The 18,735-nt window shown below is 27.0% G+C and overlaps 1 protein-coding gene across 1 annotated transcript in view; it reads left to right on the top strand.

The window, feature by feature from the left end:
* Positions 1 to 866: 866 nt before the first annotated feature.
* The window catches only part of LOC136084800 (proteasome subunit alpha type-3-like), a 28,962-nt gene continuing 11,093 nt past the window's right edge, over positions 867 to 18,735 (top strand). The window contains exons 1-4 of the mRNA XM_065805771.1: positions 867 to 1,043; positions 4,122 to 4,204; positions 12,178 to 12,301; positions 12,440 to 12,472. Of these exons, the coding sequence (XP_065661843.1) occupies positions 1,023 to 1,043; positions 4,122 to 4,204; positions 12,178 to 12,301; positions 12,440 to 12,472 (261 nt within the window). The 5' untranslated portion in view covers positions 867 to 1,022. The remainder of the gene's footprint in view (positions 1,044 to 4,121; positions 4,205 to 12,177; positions 12,302 to 12,439; positions 12,473 to 18,735) is intronic.

The raw sequence follows: 18,735 nt of genomic DNA, 5'->3' as shown, positions 1-18,735 counted from the left end.
TAAAATACGATTAATATTTATGAAACTTTTAAAAAATTTTATAATTTTATAATGATTATTTTGAAAAACTTGATACTTTTGAGGGTTATTCCACGTTATTGACAGCAATGATTTTTAAAACATATGTGCATTTTGATATAAAAGTTTTTTTGTATTATTAGTGGATTGTTAAATTAAACATATACGTATGTAATAATTTAATTTAACAGTCCCTTTTTCCAAGTTTTTTAGGTTATTTTTGTTCATTTAGTCCGTCATTTAATTCATTTCGTCCGCCATTTTTAGTATATCATTTTATAAATTTTGCTTAACAAGAGCCTCAAGAAAACAATTCATTGCATTGATTCATAAGTATAAATCAAACTTATTGTTTTTTTTTATAAAACACTCTAGCATAAAATTTTTATCAATACTTTTGATTAGATCCCACTTAATTTTTTGATAATAAATGATGAAGTCCTTCTGCTGAAATTTTCAACTCTGGAGGGTAACAAGGTGTTAATTTATGTCACTAGTTTACAGAATTAAGCTATCCGTTAATCTTGTGACTAAATAAAATTTGAGTAGCCGCTGCCAGAGTTGTTAACAAGGACAAAGTAGCAAGGCCAAGGCTAAGGCCACAAGTTACAAGGCCAAGGCCAACAGTTTCAAGGCCAAAGTCTCAATTTTTGGCCTTAAGGCCAGGCCAAGACCAAGGCCAAGGACTAACAACTTTGGCCGTGGCACAGAGATTAGTTGCCCTAGCCATATAGGCGTTATTGGTCGGAAAGACGGCGCGAACTTTTTAGTTACGCAGAGAAAAACCGTCTGTCGATTTTAAACTGTCCGCTAAAAGACTGCCTCTCGTTATTTTGTGTATGTATAATATCGGTTTTTGGTTACGGCATTGTAAAGCCGTCGGCCAGATCCTAAGCACTATTTAAGCACTAAACTGAGTCAGCACTTGTTCGAATACAAGTTAGCTGCAAAATTGTTACAAGTTATTTGCTTAATATTATTAAAAGTAATTTTGTAATAAAAAAATGAGTTCTATTGGAACTGGGGTATGTTATTATTTTATAAGTATGTTTATTAGATTATAGATAGTTTGAAAAATGATCAGGTACTATTAGGACCAAAAAGATTTTGGTCCTAATAGTATTTATTTTTACCTAACATATTTTTAAGCCTCAGTAAATTTATTTATTTTATCATGTTTTTGATGTTTGCAACACAGTAAAAAAAACTCGTTACAGTCAAGGGTTTAAAATTTTATTATTATTTTAATTATTCTTTTTTATATATTAATTCTCTTTAATGTATAACTTTGAATTAAAATATAATTTCATTTAAGTTCTCTTGTGGTATTTGTCATAAATCTGTTGCAAAGAACAATACAACTCTTTAAAGAGAGAAAGTGGGTGTTGGTATTGCCTAAATTGTTAGGAAAACACTCTCTCCTTGCCATCTCTGATAGATTATGAATTCCAGCTTACTATAAATGGTACAAATGGGTCTTCATATAATTTAGTAGATAAAATACAATCAACTTTAAAAAATCCTAAAAGTCTCAATAACAATAAAAAAATGTTGATACTATGATACTTCTTAGTTTAACAGCGCTATCAGCGAAAATCTTCTTTCATATAAATATATCTTCATTAACATACTGCATTGATGTCTGCTTTCCCACATAAATAATAAACACAGCATCACAGCATTATAAAGACTTTTCTCATCTAAATGTATAAAATACCTCAGGATATTTTTTGACAAAAACTTTTTACTATCAACTAATTCAATTAAATAAAAAACTCTCACTTGCCAATAGTATATTGTCGTTAATACGACACTATGTTCCCCAGAAAATTGCTTTAAAATACAAGAACAATGTTTAAAAAAAACAGTTCAGTTGCACCTAGAAATATTAAATCACTTCTTTTTATTACGTTTAGTAAAATTACATAACTCGCTGTAGTGTATTTATTATTAAACGAAGTGTAAAACTACTTTAAATGCTTTTTGAATATTTCTTTTAAATATAAATATTTCTTTTTACTTAAACTTTCTTAAACTTTCTTTTATATAAATAAAAAACTGTCTGGTCGTCCTGCCGGGGGACTGACATGCATTTTTTATTTTAATTATACTAAGTATAATATATGTTAATATTGACTTTAATAGGAAATTGCGCAGTAGAGTGTAGATGTATCATCTAACTATCTAGGGAGAACACGTGGGGCATTTACATAAATCGACTGACTTTCTAGGGAGAACATGCAAGGGAGTGTAGGCGCACTGACTGAGAGTTTGGGTCAGACAGGTAGTCTGTTAATTAAAAAAGCACATATTTATTATAAATAATAATTATTAAGCAGAGTATTTATTAGAAAAAACAAAAGTTTAACATTTCACAATCTGCGCAATAGCGCTATCCATTTCATGAAATAAGTAAAAAATTACACAGTTCATGAAATGCGTGATATATATATATATCATATCTATATATATACATCATATATATATATATATATATATATATATATATATATATATATATATATATATATAGATATAAAATTGTCGACCTCAAACTGTTAGAGGTCGGCATCAGATCAGCAAAAAAAAAGTTGACACAAAGGGGTTACCATAAAAACATAAAAATGAAGTTGGTGATTTGAACATAATAAAATGGTACACTATGTCATAGTTAGCAGTGTACCCTCTGGTTTTTTCCCGGTCGCCCCTCGGCGGCTGAAATAGTTTATGTTTCTTACTTGAGTCATTCGCTATGATAATCAGTAGTCCGATATAATATTTTTTTTGTTGGTCTTTTTTATTTTATAAGCTATAAAAAAATGTTGTTAAGTAACTTTAATAACAAAGAGATATTAGTGAAGAAATATCTTTAAACACTACTTTAAAAGATCGTCATTTTTGTCGTAGTTGATATCTGTTTCGCGTTGTTTCTTTTTGTCAATCTTAACAAAGGTTTCATTACGTGGAGAAAAAAATTTTTAAAAATAAGTTTAGCATTGTGTAATTTATGGTTGATTCCTAAGACTTTCTTTTTTTAAAAAATAAAATAAAAAGAATTTCCACCTGTACATCATTAAATGCATAATAATATTTTTTCACATGCATATTAAGAATGTTTTATATTACACTAATTTTGTTTGACAAAGTTAAAATAATTTTTTTTTATCATTGAAAAACAAAAGAGATTCAGTGTTATTAACAATTCAACTGCCCATTCACGTGATTTAAAATGCGACAATAATGTTTAAAAAAATGATATAATAGCATTTCGAATGAAAAGAAAATTTAATTTTAATTCATTTTAAATTGAGAAGAAAATTGCCTTAAAATGCAAGAATAACGTTTAAAAAAACAGTTCAGTCACACCTAGAAATATTAAATCACTTCTTTTTATTACGTTTAGTAAAATTACACAATGCGCTGTAGTGTATTCATTATTAAACAAATTGTTTACTACTTTAAATGCTTTTTAAATATTTCTTTTAAATATGAATATTTCTTTTCACTTAAACTTTCTTAAACTTTCTTTTGTAAGTAAAAAATTGTCTGGTTGTCCTTCAAGGCTACTGACATGCATTTTTTTTTTTTAATATCAGTTGCCCATTAAGAAAACAAGTTGTCCTGTGCCACCAGACAACCATGAGGGTACACCCCTGATAGTGTATTCATGAGTTCACATTTTCTTTTATATTTTTGTTGTTAACTCTACAGTATAACTACTCATAGAATTCATTCTATATTTGGCACAATTTTTTGAGCACAATTTTACTGTCTATTCCACATTTGCATGGTTCTGACAAGTTTCCATAATGTCATTCTCTTTTATATATATGACATAATTTAGGCAATTTTTGGCTACCAAAAGCCTTTCTTGACATTAACCTATGTTGCAGATCATAAGTGAGTATTTTTATTGCGATACTATCAATAGTAAAATTACAATAAATAACATAAGATTTCTATGATTATTTGCTTCTCCTACCTTTATCTTTAAATTTTTTTTTTAAACACTGCCTAAAATCAAGGAATTAAAGAGTCAATGCTAAAAAGCAACAATAAGTTTGTTTAAACTTTGTTAAAAAAATATTTGGTTTTTATTTTAGTATGATTTGTCAGCGCATCAGTTTTCCCCGGATGGTAGGGTGTTTCAGGTGGAATATGCAAACAAAGCTGTGCAAAACAGCAGGTATTTTTTTTAATTTCTATAAATATTTCTTAAAAATAAAAGTGGTTTAATTTTTTTTATTTTTAACTAACTACAAAAAAGACTTTGTCACTTTTAATATTGCTTTAGTATTAGTTTTCCCTTTATTTTAGTTTTGGCTTTAGTATTCCCAACATTCATTTGGTGCAAAAACAAGGTAACTCCGGAGTTACCTCTTACCGCTTACCTTTTTGCACCAGAAATATTTTTTTTTACCTCTACCACTTATCCCTCATCACTTACCTACCAGTTTTTTACCACTTACCTTTTTGCACCAGATATATTTTGTATTTACTTCACATTGAATAGTGTCCATTTGCATTTGTTTAAGTATTAAGTTTATATCTTTTGAAAGAGATACAACATGTTTTTAGTGCTTCTTCCTGTCAATACTGTATTCTTTTATAGTGTTATTATTATTTTCAAGTATTATACACAAAAGAACTTATTTAATACAAGTAAAAATATGGCTTCTCATAATGAATGTATATTAAAAGATTCAGATAATATTACTGATTTTTTCCTCGAAAACAGTGGGCCTAATGTAAATAACATTTCTGTCTTTAATGATAGTGCAGAGATTTGTAACCTAGTAGAAATTACTACTCAAAGTGAATCTGAAAACAATAAAAAAAAAAGGTTACTATGCATCAAAAATCCTAATGTATGGAAAAGAAAAACAAAAACTGTTAAAGCAAAAGAAGTTGCTGAGGTTAGGAAGGTATTTTGTACTGAGAAAGATAAACATGAAATAAAAGTCTGTTTCATCTACACACAAATAGAAGCAGGCATTGTTGAAGTAAGGAAAAGTAGTAATGAAACAGTTGCTAACATTCGATTATCAGCAAAACATACCCCACCCACACTTGATAAATGGCAATGCTTTTTTAAAACGTCAGCTTTCTGTGTATAATTTTTGTATATTTGCAGCCAGTTCTGAAAAGTTTTATTTCTTTATGTATGATAAAACGGTTACCAAAAAAGGACAAAATGATGTTGTGAGCTTCCTGCATTTTTTTATTAAAAATTTTCTTGCTGCATCAGTCAAAAAGTTCTACTTGTATTCAGACAACTGTATAGAAAAAAATCAAACTCTTGCTCTATCTATACACTTTAGCTCATACTGGAAAATTTATTCAATATAATATATCAATATCCAGAACCAGATCACAGCTTTTTACCTTGCAGCCGGAGTTTTGATTTAATTGAGAAGGAAAAGAGAATGAATAATTTCAAAAGAAGAATGGATTTCTCTAGTTAGAAACACATATCACAAGTTTACTGTTGTACCAGTAAACCAAAGGCTGTTCTTGTTCTACTTTAGTAGCCATTTCTCTCATTTGTTCAAGAAAAAGGTTACTAATAAATGCAAAAAAAAGTTTTTAATCTTGCCTTACCGTATAATGGGTTACTAAAAAAATTATGTGGAATGCAACAGTTTGGCCAGCAGTATTTTGAAAGAAGATTTTGTCCTTTAAAAATATGGATCCTGTCTGACTTTACCAAATAATGTCGTTCAACTTTATTTGAGAGCAATACCAGTGAAGCGTCCAAAGTATTTACAAGTAAAATATGTTCCACCAAACTGAATGTGGTTTTATGACATGTTGAAGTGCCAAGATGCAGAACAAGATGATCCAGATTCTGAGGGTAGCTTCACAGACTAACGGACAGTTTTTTAATGTGATTTAATATTGTAAATAATGAAAAACAATACACATTTTAAAAACTTAGTTACATTGTTATTTGTGTTTTCTGGTATTCTTTTACTGGATTTAAACCAAAAAAGTTTAGTTTTTATTAAATTTGATTTTATTTATTTTAGTTTTATTAAAGATTTATTAAAAAAAATATATATATATATATAAATGCTACATACTAATCAAATAATTTTTAAGAAAATTTAACATTATAAATAAATAAATATAGCATTTATGAAACTTATTTAATGTATTTGTGTTATTTTAAACATTGTTTTATCGGATCTTAACAATAAAAAGTTTGATTTCGTCTGTCAGGTGCAAAAATGAGGTAACTCCACAAGTTTATTTTTTCTATATTGTTGTTAGTATTAATGACAAATTAATATTTTTGAAAATCTCAAAATTATTCAGTTTTTTCTTTCTCCTAAACAATTTTTGAAAATGGAGTTACATCGTTTTTGCATCTATTCTTCAATTGTGATTTATGAACAATAAAGGATGGCACTCTACCACATGTGTTGTATAACCTTTTTTTTTAATTGATAATAATCCACCTGTTGCTGTTAGAAGTGGAGAGTTCCCTGAACATGGCCCAGGCAGACTCAACTCTTCTGATCCACTAGAGGACTCAATTGTATTTTCAAGATTAAAAAGTTTGTAAACACATTTTATTTTGCCACCACTATTTATTTTAATCTATTTTTTAACTTGTCTGTTTTTTAACTTGTATGTATTAAACAAAAGTACATTTGCTTCAATTGCAACTTTCAAACAGTTAAAAATTGAAAAGTAATTTTCAAAGTAAATTTATTTTCCTGTCTCCTTAATTAATCATTAATGATCTGTATAAAATCGCTTTTGTGGTAATCCAACCCTGAACTCTTCAGAAAAAAGCCCCAAAAACAATAAGAAGAAGCAAAGGGCAGACTACTGAAACCTGATGTACTAAACTTTACTTTAAAACTACCACTCTTTAGTTTTGATTGCTGTTGTGAAATTTTCATACATAGCCTTGATAACTGCTACTAACCATTTTTCAACACTACCTCTCTTTAAACTCTGTCAAAAGCATTTTTGAGTACCACAAGTACAAACCACAAATCTTTATTTTTTTCTAAAAATATTTTTATAACTTTTAGTTTCAAGGAAATATCAAGTATTGTGTTTTCAAAATGTAATATAAAGTTACAACATTAACCAACGTGTAATGCTTATGGTTTTGTATTTTGTATGAGCTGATTTTTTTCTAAGAACAAATAAAATTTAAATATTGAACAATTTATATTGAAACATTTAGTAACATTTTTTATTAAATTTGACAGTTAAGTTAAAACCCATGCATTAACTTTAATTTTAATAAATTTAAATATTTTTTTATTAAGATTTTATATATATATATATATTTTAAATTGAAATTAAATTATATATTTTTTTTATCAGAATAAAATTATATATTTTTATTAAATTAGTTTTGAATTAAATCGATTTTTTTTTATCAGAATTATATTACATTATAATGATCTTTGCTTCAAGCTTAAAGTATTAGCATTTTTCAAACGAAAAAATTGATCACTACAATAAAAAAAACAAATTAATTAAAAATTGTTTATTACTGTTTTTTTTTTTTTTTTTTTAATGTTCCGATTAATAACTTCGCATAAAAAAAATAAAAATTGTCATTAACTATAAACAATTTTGTTTTCTGTTCGATAAAGTAATTAGCTTAATAGAGATTAAGTTTTAGTAGTTTTTAATTTTATTTGAGTTTATTTTATTTTTTCATAGTAAATAGCGCTTACTAGGGCTTCCAGTTCAAACATGTTTAGGTTTGAATGTTCGAACTTTTGCCATTTTTAAAGAGGTTTAAGCTAAGTTCGTATATATATCAAAATTAGGTTCTTTAATATAATTTTTTAACAATTACACCAAAATCTTCTTTAAACTGTAACTTTTTTAGACAGTTTTTGTTACTCTTTATTTTTGTTGGGCAATATTTTGTTTCAAAAGCAGCACTTTTTAAGTTTAAGTCACAAATTAATATGTAAACAAATGATTTAGAACGTTACTCTTAAGTTTTAAAATTAAAATAGTTACTCGTGTTACATATTTTTAATGTTAAAGATACCCATAAATTAGATCTTTAAAATTTCTGAATTAAAAAAAAAGATGGGTTAATATATCTTTGACAAGCCAATAAAAGTTTCAGTTGTACGAAATAAAAAATATGGATAAATTTAAAGATGTAAGCACAACTAGAAGATCTGTGGTAAGGAGCTATTTAAAATTTTCTGAAGAATTACAGAGTTCAAAGTGTAAATTCTGTAAAACTGTTCTCAAAACACTAGGCTCAGCAACAACAGCTTAAACAAGACATTTAAAAAACAAAACACAAAATTCAAATTCTTAAATGCAATAACTCTGCGTCCGAGGCTGCACCAAACATTCCTGCTGCCAAAATACCGCGAATTGAAAATTTTTTCAAGGATGATCATAAAACTCTACCAGAAATTTTGAGTCGACTATCAGCTACTGATGGAATCAGCTTTCACATCATTCTAAAAGTGAAACTTTGCAATCAGCATTTTGTGCCGTTGTATACCAAATCCCTCAAAGTCGTCAAACCATTTGCGATCTTATCATTAAATATTTCAGATTAGTCAAGAAACACGTTATAAATTCTTTGAAAATGAGTCTTGAAGATAAACCTAATTTTAGTCTTACATTTGATAAGTATACTACAGTTAAAAACAGAAAATGTGTGAATTTAAATCTACATTATAATCAAGGATTTCAATTTTTTTTTAATTTTTCAAAATATTAATTCACCTCCCCAAGGCCAAAAAGGCCACCACAGACGAGGTGGCTACTTAATTGTTGTTAACCCTCTCTCAACTCTATAACTCCGAAACACAAACCTTGACGAACAAGGCTGCTGCGCAGAGAAACAAGTTGAGCGCGGTACTTCCAGGGATGTGGCAGGGATCAAACTTGGAACCTTTTGCTTATGAAGCGAGCGCTCTACCACTACACCACTTGAAATGTTAAGAATCCAAGGTTCAATGCCAGCAACAAAAGCCATTAAGTTGATCAGTGATAAGCTTAATTAATTTGATTTAAACTCTGACAAAGAAATTGTAGCTTCTGTTACTGACTTTGCTAGCTTAATAAAAAAAATTGGTCATGACACTAAACTTAAATATCAATTGTATTACAACCACACTATTCATTTATCTGTGATTGATGTGCTCTTGATAAAAGACAAAATTGATACACATGGTTCTAATAATAACCCTATTGATGTTGGTATGTAAGCTGCAGATTATGATCAAGGTTACAGTGATGATGAAGATGGGACTGAAGTTGGTGATGATATTTAAACTGTTCATGCAGTTTGTGAAGATTCTATTCCTTTATTAAAACCTGAATATCAAGAAACTGTGGCTAAAGTAAGAAAATTGATTAAAAAAGTTTCTAAAAAATTTCTTGGATCACCAGTGAGCCTTGCAAGGGCGGATCCAGCGTTTTTTGGTCTTTGAGATATCTAACTTCCAGACATGGAGTTAACTCCAAACATTTATATATTTATACTTATGTCAAATAAAGATGCTTTGCAAAAAGTTGCGTGTATTGGAGCCTGGGAACAAAAAAGCCCCAAAATCCCTGCTCCAAACATGAGAGCAACAAAGTTGATGAAATTTTTTTTTTTATATAAAATTGGGGGGTTTAAATTTTATTTGGTCAAAATTTTTTGCAGTTAATACTCTTCATCTCATGGTAGTTTGTTCAGGGTTGAACTTTAAAAAAAAGCTCTAATTGGAAGCCCTAGTGCTTATATCAAACTTTTTATAAAGTTAATTACCTCTTTGATCTTACCGCTTATAGAATAATTTAAAAGTTAAAAAATGATAGAAAAATGAATGTTAGAAAAGTTTCTTAATGGAAATTGATCTAGGCGTACGTAAATTGCTGGCAGCTTAATGCTTTAAAACAAGGCCTGTTATGTGTGATAGTGTTTTTACATTCTTTTGAGTTTAATTAAATTATTTAGCGGTAAATTGTGGTAATTCAAAAAAATTAGTTTCAATAAATATGAAAAGCATATAAAAAGAATTTTATAACATCCAAAACTCTGTTACGTGAATGGGTGAATCAATTTTTATTCATTACAAGGCCTATATATAAATGTACATATATACATGTTTATATATATCAAAATATATATCGATGTTTTTTTATAAAATGAACATTATTTTTGAAATTTTTATATAATTTTGCTTCATTTGAGACCCAACATGACATACTTTTAAAAAATTTTTTAATAATATTAGGGACCTATTTAATGTTCGAGGGTTGGTAGCAACCTCTTAAAATATTTTTTATTCAAAAATTTTTTAAATCCAGCATTTTTTTATTATATGCAACATATTCAGCAACGTATTTATATATATATATATATATATATATATATATATATATATATATATATATATATATATATATATATATATATAAATACAGCCCTCTTAACTAGATTTGGCAATGCCGACTTAAAAGTGTTTGAGGTTCACAAAAAGTTGTTGATCTTGTTTCTATGTTTTATAGTTACTCCTTTGAGGCAAATTTTTTTTGCAGACCTTTAACAGTTTACTTTAAGGTTTTTCCTATTTTGGAGGCCTGTATATGCGAGAGTATTTTAAAACACTGTGTACAAGAAATTATTTTTAAGCACTGATGTCCTAGATAAATACAAGTTTTTTGTTCACGAAAGAACAGTTTCTGTAAAAGGATGCGACTTAGCTAGTGAGTCATGCAAGATGGAATTTTGTTTCACAAAACAAGTTATGATAACTTGCTTAAGCATGGTAGTATTTGTAGAAAAAAGAAAGAGATCTTATGACAATGGGAGAGAGGCTTAAGCTTGGCAGCCAGAGCAGATGTAATAACATTCGTCTTTTGATATTATATAAAAGAGAGAGGCTCTCATTAGAAGAATCTGCCTAAATATGACAATATTATTACAAGGATGAATAAGATATTTATAGAAAGAGAAATCAGGAGTATCAACAAGCATGGTAAAACAGTAATATATTAAGGCGCATGGTATGTTTTAATTAGTTGAAAATTTACTTGGTTTTGTATTAAATAAAGTTATGGATAATAAATAAAATAAAGATTATTTAAGTTAAATTGGCTTTTACTAAGTTTTTTTCTAAGAAGATATTAGTTTATAAACAATGTACATACGAAAAAATGTTGCATCAATTTCTTCTGAATGAAACCTTTTATTTTGCTAAGAAACAACCTTAAAAATTGTAAAGTTGTAAATAAAGCTGCCGTTTATAATTTAAATAGTTGCCCAAAAACATTTTTCTTATAGGATTAGTTTATTTATCTCTCTTCTGTAACAGCTTCGGGCATACAATGGTTGGTAGCAAATAGTTTTGCCCCAAACAAAGCTCAATTATTTACATATAATTATTACAATATTGTTGATATTCTTGTATTAATGAATGACAACACTCTTACTGAGTCCTCTACTCTACATTTTCTTTAATTATCATGCACTAATGACCTCTTATGAAAATCATATAATATATACAATATACAATCTATTGCAAAGTTAGCCTTTGCCAAGGTTGTCTTTTTACTGTGCTTGCTATTTCCTTACTTCTGATTCTATTTTCTACCTTTAGGCTAGTTCCTTTAATAAAGAATTCTCTCTTTTAAACAAGGTCTGAAATTGTTCTTTAAATGCTGTTGGTCCAGCTCTATCACCCAAGCTTGAGCCTCTGTCCTATTTTTATATGGCTGTATCTCATTTTTTTTACAAATACTACTATGGTCCCTGTTCGAGTGAGCTATCATCATTTGTTCCATCAGCCAAAACTCAATCACATGTTACAGTTACAGCAAAAGAATGTGACCTAGCTGAATGACTTATCATTCAGCTAAGACACATTCAAATCACATCTTCTTACTAAAGTTGTTTCTACATGCTCAAAGTTGCTTTTAAAATTGAAAAAAACTTGTGAATGAATTAATAATCATCAAGCAATGAATGAATAACCAGTTAAAATAATTTATAGTTAAATTAATTTTAGATTTATAAATTTTATAATTATTATTACTTTTATTATTAAATCTTAGCTAAACAGTTTATACTCTATTTGTATTTAAATCAACCATCCAATGTTTTTTATTTCTTTGTTTTGTTAATTTTGTGATAATCAATTATTATTATTTTAATATTAGTACAGCTGTAGCATTGCGATGCAAAGATGGTGTTGTGTTTGGTGTAGAAAAATTGATAACATCAAAATTATATGAACCTGGTACTGGAAGAAGAATATTTTCAATTGATCGTCACATTGGAATGGTTAGTGGAAATAGATTGGTTTTTAATTAATTTGGAATTAGTAACACTTTTTTTACCACTAAGAAAGTGATTAAAAAATCTTCTTTTTAAAATGTTTAAGTATTTTGTTACTTTGTTCTAATTTCTTTATATTTTTAGGCTGTCTCTGGGTTAATGTCTGATGCCAGACAGGTTATAAATTGTTTCAAATTTGTAATTTATTTAGTCATTAATAGAAGAAAAATTATTATTCATAAATTGAATAATCTTGTGGTTAAGTTTTTTTGCTTAAATGTGCTTAGGGTGTAGATCTAAAACTGTGCAATTCTGCAAATCTAAAATTGTGCAATTCTGCACAACTGGGCAGTGTAGATTGTAAAATTTTATATTAATCAAGAAGAAAGACTTTAAGTAAATTTTTATAATCATTGAAAGCATAAATTTTTTTTTTCATCTTGCTATTGCTATAAAACTCTGATGTACAGCCCTCACAATTAAGGTCGTCATTCAGCAATGCATACCTTATATATATATATATATATATATATATATATATATATATATATATATATATATATATATATATATATATATATATATATATATATATATTAAGGTGGTTCTAAAAACAACTTTTTCTGAAAATGACTGCTGGCACCCCCTGAATATGTTGTATATAATTAAAAAAATACTAGATTTAAGAATTTTTTGAATAAAAAATATTTTAAGGGGTTGCTACCGACCCTCAAACATTATATAGGTCCCTAATATTATTAAAAAAAAAGTTTTTCAAAATTCGGCACAAACAGAAATTTACAAATCATTAACTATATAATAACATCATTGCAAATAATGGAAGGTTTTTTATCTAGACCAATTGTGCGCTTTTTATTAATATTATTTTTGTTAACTGGTAGTATTTTAAAAACACACAAATTCATTATGAAATAAAAAAAACATGGTTTTTAAACACAATAGAGTTAAGGCCCAACACCTAGCAATTAGAAATTTGTTAGATGCTTTTGATCTCATACAGTTCACTCACTTCAAGCCCTGTCTATTTAAAAGGGGTTTGTACAAGACTAGCTAAGTTTCCTGGCCAACCATTATTCTTGATAGCCTCCTGCTATCATGTCTGTAAATAAACTTGTTGAGCTGGCGAATAAACTATTTTTATCATGAAACCATAAAGGTTAAAAAATAGTAAGGTAAAGATAAAACTACTTCACTTTAAAATACCTTTTTGCAAACACAAAATGTATAAATTTCTAATTTTAAAATTATTTACATTTGTATATATTTGTGATGCGAGCATTGAGTCTTTTTAGAGCACTTAAAATAACCACAGAAAAAATGTATATATATATATATATTTTTTTGAATCACATTGATACGTTTTGATCTAGTTTAGTTTACAACAAAAGATCAAATATCCTTTACCCAATCTTTTAAGAAAATGATTTGGATTTGTTTGATCCAAGACTCCAGTAACCGTATTTTTTTAAAAAAATATTTGATACCAAAATGAGGTAAAAATCATAAAGTTTGTCGCATTACTGGAAAAAAGCTCAAAGATCAACAAAAAATCACTTTACAATAGCCAAAGTGTTAATTTATCTATCGTAATCAGTGAAAGATAGGTACAATATATTTCTTAAATTAATAAACACAGTGTTTTTTTTGGTACAGTAACATTAAAAAAATATCGTTGAACAAGTTAACAAGTTGGATTTGACATAAGAAACTATTTGTGCCAATGCACAATGGGCCAGGTGGTGGACAAAACCTAAAAAATAAATATTATATTCAAAATCATATATTAAAACATATTTGTAATACTCTAATTTAAAGTTTTGAAAATTGTTTTGAGTATAATAGTATCTTTTAAAGCCACAAAAATTAGTTTCGGTTTCATGTATAATAAAAAACGTTTTTTTTTTTAAAAAGTGTGAAGTTTTTTTTTATATACATAGCTATAATAAACAGTAACTTTTAAAATTTTATAAGCTTACGGAATTAGTTTATATATTTAAAATATTTAACAGTAAAGCTTTTCGAAAAAAAATCTAAAGTAAAGATCAGTCTTTATAATACACTTATAATCTGGCTTTAAAATAACGAGGCGAATTTTTAACATTTATTACTTTTATTTTGTACAAAAAGTGTGATATAATTTAGGGAACCTACGAGAACCTATATTAAATACTTGAACTAGTAAATGTAATATGTATACAACCAATTTGAACTAAATACATTGCCCCCAACTTCCCCTTTTGGGTTTCTTAAACATTTTAAAACAATGACTTGTAACTTATGTTATTTGTTTGAAACCAACTTTTATTTCTTGTAAACAAAAATACATGTTATTTTGTTTGTTATTTAATTCAATACAAGTTGCACTGTTTACTTAACCATTTTTTTGCTTTTTTGTTTAGTAATAAAATAAAAATTGGTAACATTTGTAGGCTTTTACCCCAAAATAAACTAGTTCCTAATGATATACCATTCTTTTCATTGAAATTAACTGTTCTAGTTTCTGGAGATATTAAACTAGAGGATTCTGAGTGAAAAACTTTCACTCAGAATCCTCTAGTTAATAGCTGCAAACAATAATAGTACTCATTTTGAGAGAAGTAATGAAAATTGGCTAAATCAAGATTTTCAATACACCTACGGTACATTAAATGCCACATCATCAGTTAATGAAGTTGGGAAACCATGTGGCTCTTTTGAAAAGCTTTTAACAGAACAAAAAGAATAAGCCTAAGAATGTTAGTAATATCTTATTTAGCCATTAGCCTCTTAAAAAAGATTTTTCTGATGAATCTTTGTTGATGAAACACAGTGTTAAATGGAAAAAAATTTTTGTTAAGTGATTTTCTACTACTAATATATATATATATATATATATATATATATATATATATATATATATATATATATATATATATATATATATATATATATATATATATATATATATATATATATATATATATATATATATATATATATATATATATGAAATTAAGGTTGTCCTTCAGCAATGCATACCTTAAAATTATTTAAACTAATATAAAAGTTATTGATAGAATCTGTTAGATTCTGTAAATAATATTCTATTTGGTATTCGAAAAAAGTTATATTTCCTTATTTATTATTTCTTTAAACAATCTTTATATAATTTTTTGTTTGTCACAATTTATGTATTTATTTTAATTTATACGTAATTAATGTAGTATTTTTAATAAAGATTATAAACAATTCATAGGTAATAATAAATTATGTTTATAATTGCATAACGTTAAAAATTTTTTATATGATATGAATCAATAGGAAACAAAAAATTTTAAATACATTTATGAAAAGAATTCTCTTAAACAAAAAACTTTTTCCTTTCTATAAGAAAGAAAAAAGTTTATAATTTGCTTTCACATATTATAATCTATGATAATGTATGGTGGAGAAAATTATGTAATGAATTTATATAATGAATTAGCAGATAAGAAAATTTTTTTTTTAATAAAAGTTGGGAAATTATTTTACGTTCCTTTGAAACTGAATTTTACATTCAATGTCTGGTACCGTCAGGTGACCACAGTTATACACCTCTGATATATATATATATATATATATATATATATATATATATATATATATATATATATATATATATATATATATATATATATATATATATATATATATATATATATATATATATATATATATATATATATATATATAAAGGGTGATTTTTTAAGAGGTATTGGATTTGATTTTTTTAGAAAAACACGAAAAATTTGAAAAAATTGATGAAATCTTTATTTGAGTTGATAGAATGGTCGATATAATTTAATGTTTAAAGATTATTTCATGTAAATGTTGAGTAGGGTCCAATTTTGGCACACTCTCTCAAACATATTGGCCGGGGAGGTCGTGTGGCTTCAATTTTTGCACCAGCTGTATTGTAAGGTTTTACACTCAAATCCTTTTGCAAAATTTTCTAAGTAGTGGAGTAACAGAGGCCTAATTGCTGCGAACGGCTGCAAATTGACATTTCATGGTCATCACTAACACTGGCGGATACAGCTGCAATATTTTCTTCAGTTCTCACTCTGCGTATGCGTGTTGGTGGTTTAGTGTCCAATAATGTAAATTGGGTTCAAAATTTAGTCACAAGCTTTCGAATAGCTCCCTCAGTAGGCCGACCAAGCTGCCCATAAATTGCAAGAAGTGCGCAATGTACTCTTTTAACCAAGCATGAATTTTGATAGTAAAATTCAATAATTTGCAAGCATTGTTTGTTCTTAAGTCGATTCATGGTTAAATTATAGACCAAACTGAACAAGTTTGACAATGACACAAAATCTGTCAAAACCAGTGTTGCCAAAAAGATACCAGCAAAAAAATCACCCTTTATATATATATATATATATATATATATATATATATATATATATATATATATATATATATATATATATATATATATATATATATATATAAAACAATAAATGCATGTTTAGATTTGAATGCCAACCCTCAGATTAGGGTTGGCATTAGGCAATGTTGACCTAGAAACGAGGTCAGCAAATAATTTCTGTCCTTGTTTCTTTGTTTTATGGTAAAACATTTGCTCGATGTACTTTAGGATGGTTTTTATCTTTTCTTAAATATTTGAACATTTTACTTGCTGTCGCATAAGAACAAAAAAATTTTTTCGAGTGATATGGTGTATATCTGGTATGCATTTTTTATCTATTTTTAAAAACAACAATTGCTAATATGATTTTGAAATTAATAAAAAATTAGCTGTCCAGAACCATAAAACAGTAAAGGTTATGTCCACACCTATCATTTTTATATTTATTTTTTATGTTGTCACTTTATTTCAATAATTTGTTATAAGTGGTAAAAAATAAATGGTTTAAAAAACTTGGCGTGACATTTCTCTCGGTGTTTTTTGAAATTTAATGTTTTTTATAAAGATCCAACTCACATGTAATCGGCAGGTGATAGGAGTTATTTTAATTAAAAGTAATCAAGACTTAATTTAAGAGCTTTTACCAAAATAATAATATGCAAAACAAAAATATTTACTTATATAAGTATATAAAACAAATATTTTTACATATTTACTTTCAAATTAACCAAATACAACAATCGTAAATTTTTTTTACACCTTAAAAATTTGTCATTTTTTTTCATCTTCAAAATATGTCATTCGATTGTTAATCTAAAAAGTGTAATTCAAAAAATCAGTGACCCAAAATATGAGTCATGGTAGGTCTGTTTCAAACAAACCATTAATATACTTGCTATTTAAAGTCTTTTTCAATAGGTTTTAGTAAATAGTAAAATAGATTAATACTACAGCTTCGGTATAAACTTAAGTTAAACCATTAAAACTATTATGCATAAAATATAGAAATATCAAATAAAATGAACAAGTTATATATCTTTATAAAAATTATTAAATAATATAATGTAAAACACAAAAAATATATCTTTTCAACAAATTAACAAAAATTTTCTAATTAAAAAAAACATAACAATTGTCAATTTTGTTTTACTATATTGGATAAATACGTCATGATAAATCTAAAATAAAAAAGTAATGGAATTATGACAATACAAAAGAAAAAAACACAACACATTTAAAAATCGGAAATCAATTTACCTGTTTATATTATGGTAACCATTTATGATGTTGAAGTGAATTCTATTTATTGAAACGCCAACTATAAAATCTGTGTCAAAGATCAAAAGTATTAACAATACTAAAGATAAAATCAAATTAGGACATAAATTGTATTTAAAGCAAAATGTTGTCTTGGCATTTAGTGAAATGATTAAAAGGAGTAAGTCTCTGTAATAAAACTACCTATTATTCATTTTTAATAAAAGTACCTGTTATTCATTTTTAACAATAGTCACCAACGGGGTGGTAAGCCAAGATGTCTATTAACACAAATCCCAAAAATAACACCGCAACAATAACATACAAAAAAAGGACATATGGCATAAGACATTTGTAAGTACACAGCTTGGCTGGCAAGCCTAACAACCATACTCTACAGGTTACTAAGTTGCACCACTCTAAAAACATTGAAACTGTATAGCATAAGTATATATGCAAGCTATAAACACATATAACCTTATATAAAAAATACAATCTTACATTACACATATAAACACATACAACAATTATAAACATATATGACAACCAGGGCTGTCCATAAGGAGGGGGGCATAAAGGGTTTCCCACACTCCAAAGCTGATATATATGCATTTGAGTTAACACATTAGTACATTAGCATACCACTTGTGTTCGCAATCTACAATCAACTTTCAAATTTAAAAATCCAAAGACTATAATTAAAGAATATTAGAAAATATTACATTATTTGTGTAACATTTTCCACCTACCATACCTTATATGTTTATCAATT

The sequence above is a fragment of the Hydra vulgaris genome, chromosome 09 (genome assembly GCF_038396675.1).
Source record: "Hydra vulgaris chromosome 09, alternate assembly HydraT2T_AEP".
In the NCBI taxonomy this organism is placed as follows: domain Eukaryota; kingdom Metazoa; phylum Cnidaria; class Hydrozoa; order Anthoathecata; family Hydridae; genus Hydra; species Hydra vulgaris.
Note: the sequence above shows the minus strand (reverse complement) of the source record. Positions and strands in the feature narration are given on the sequence as shown.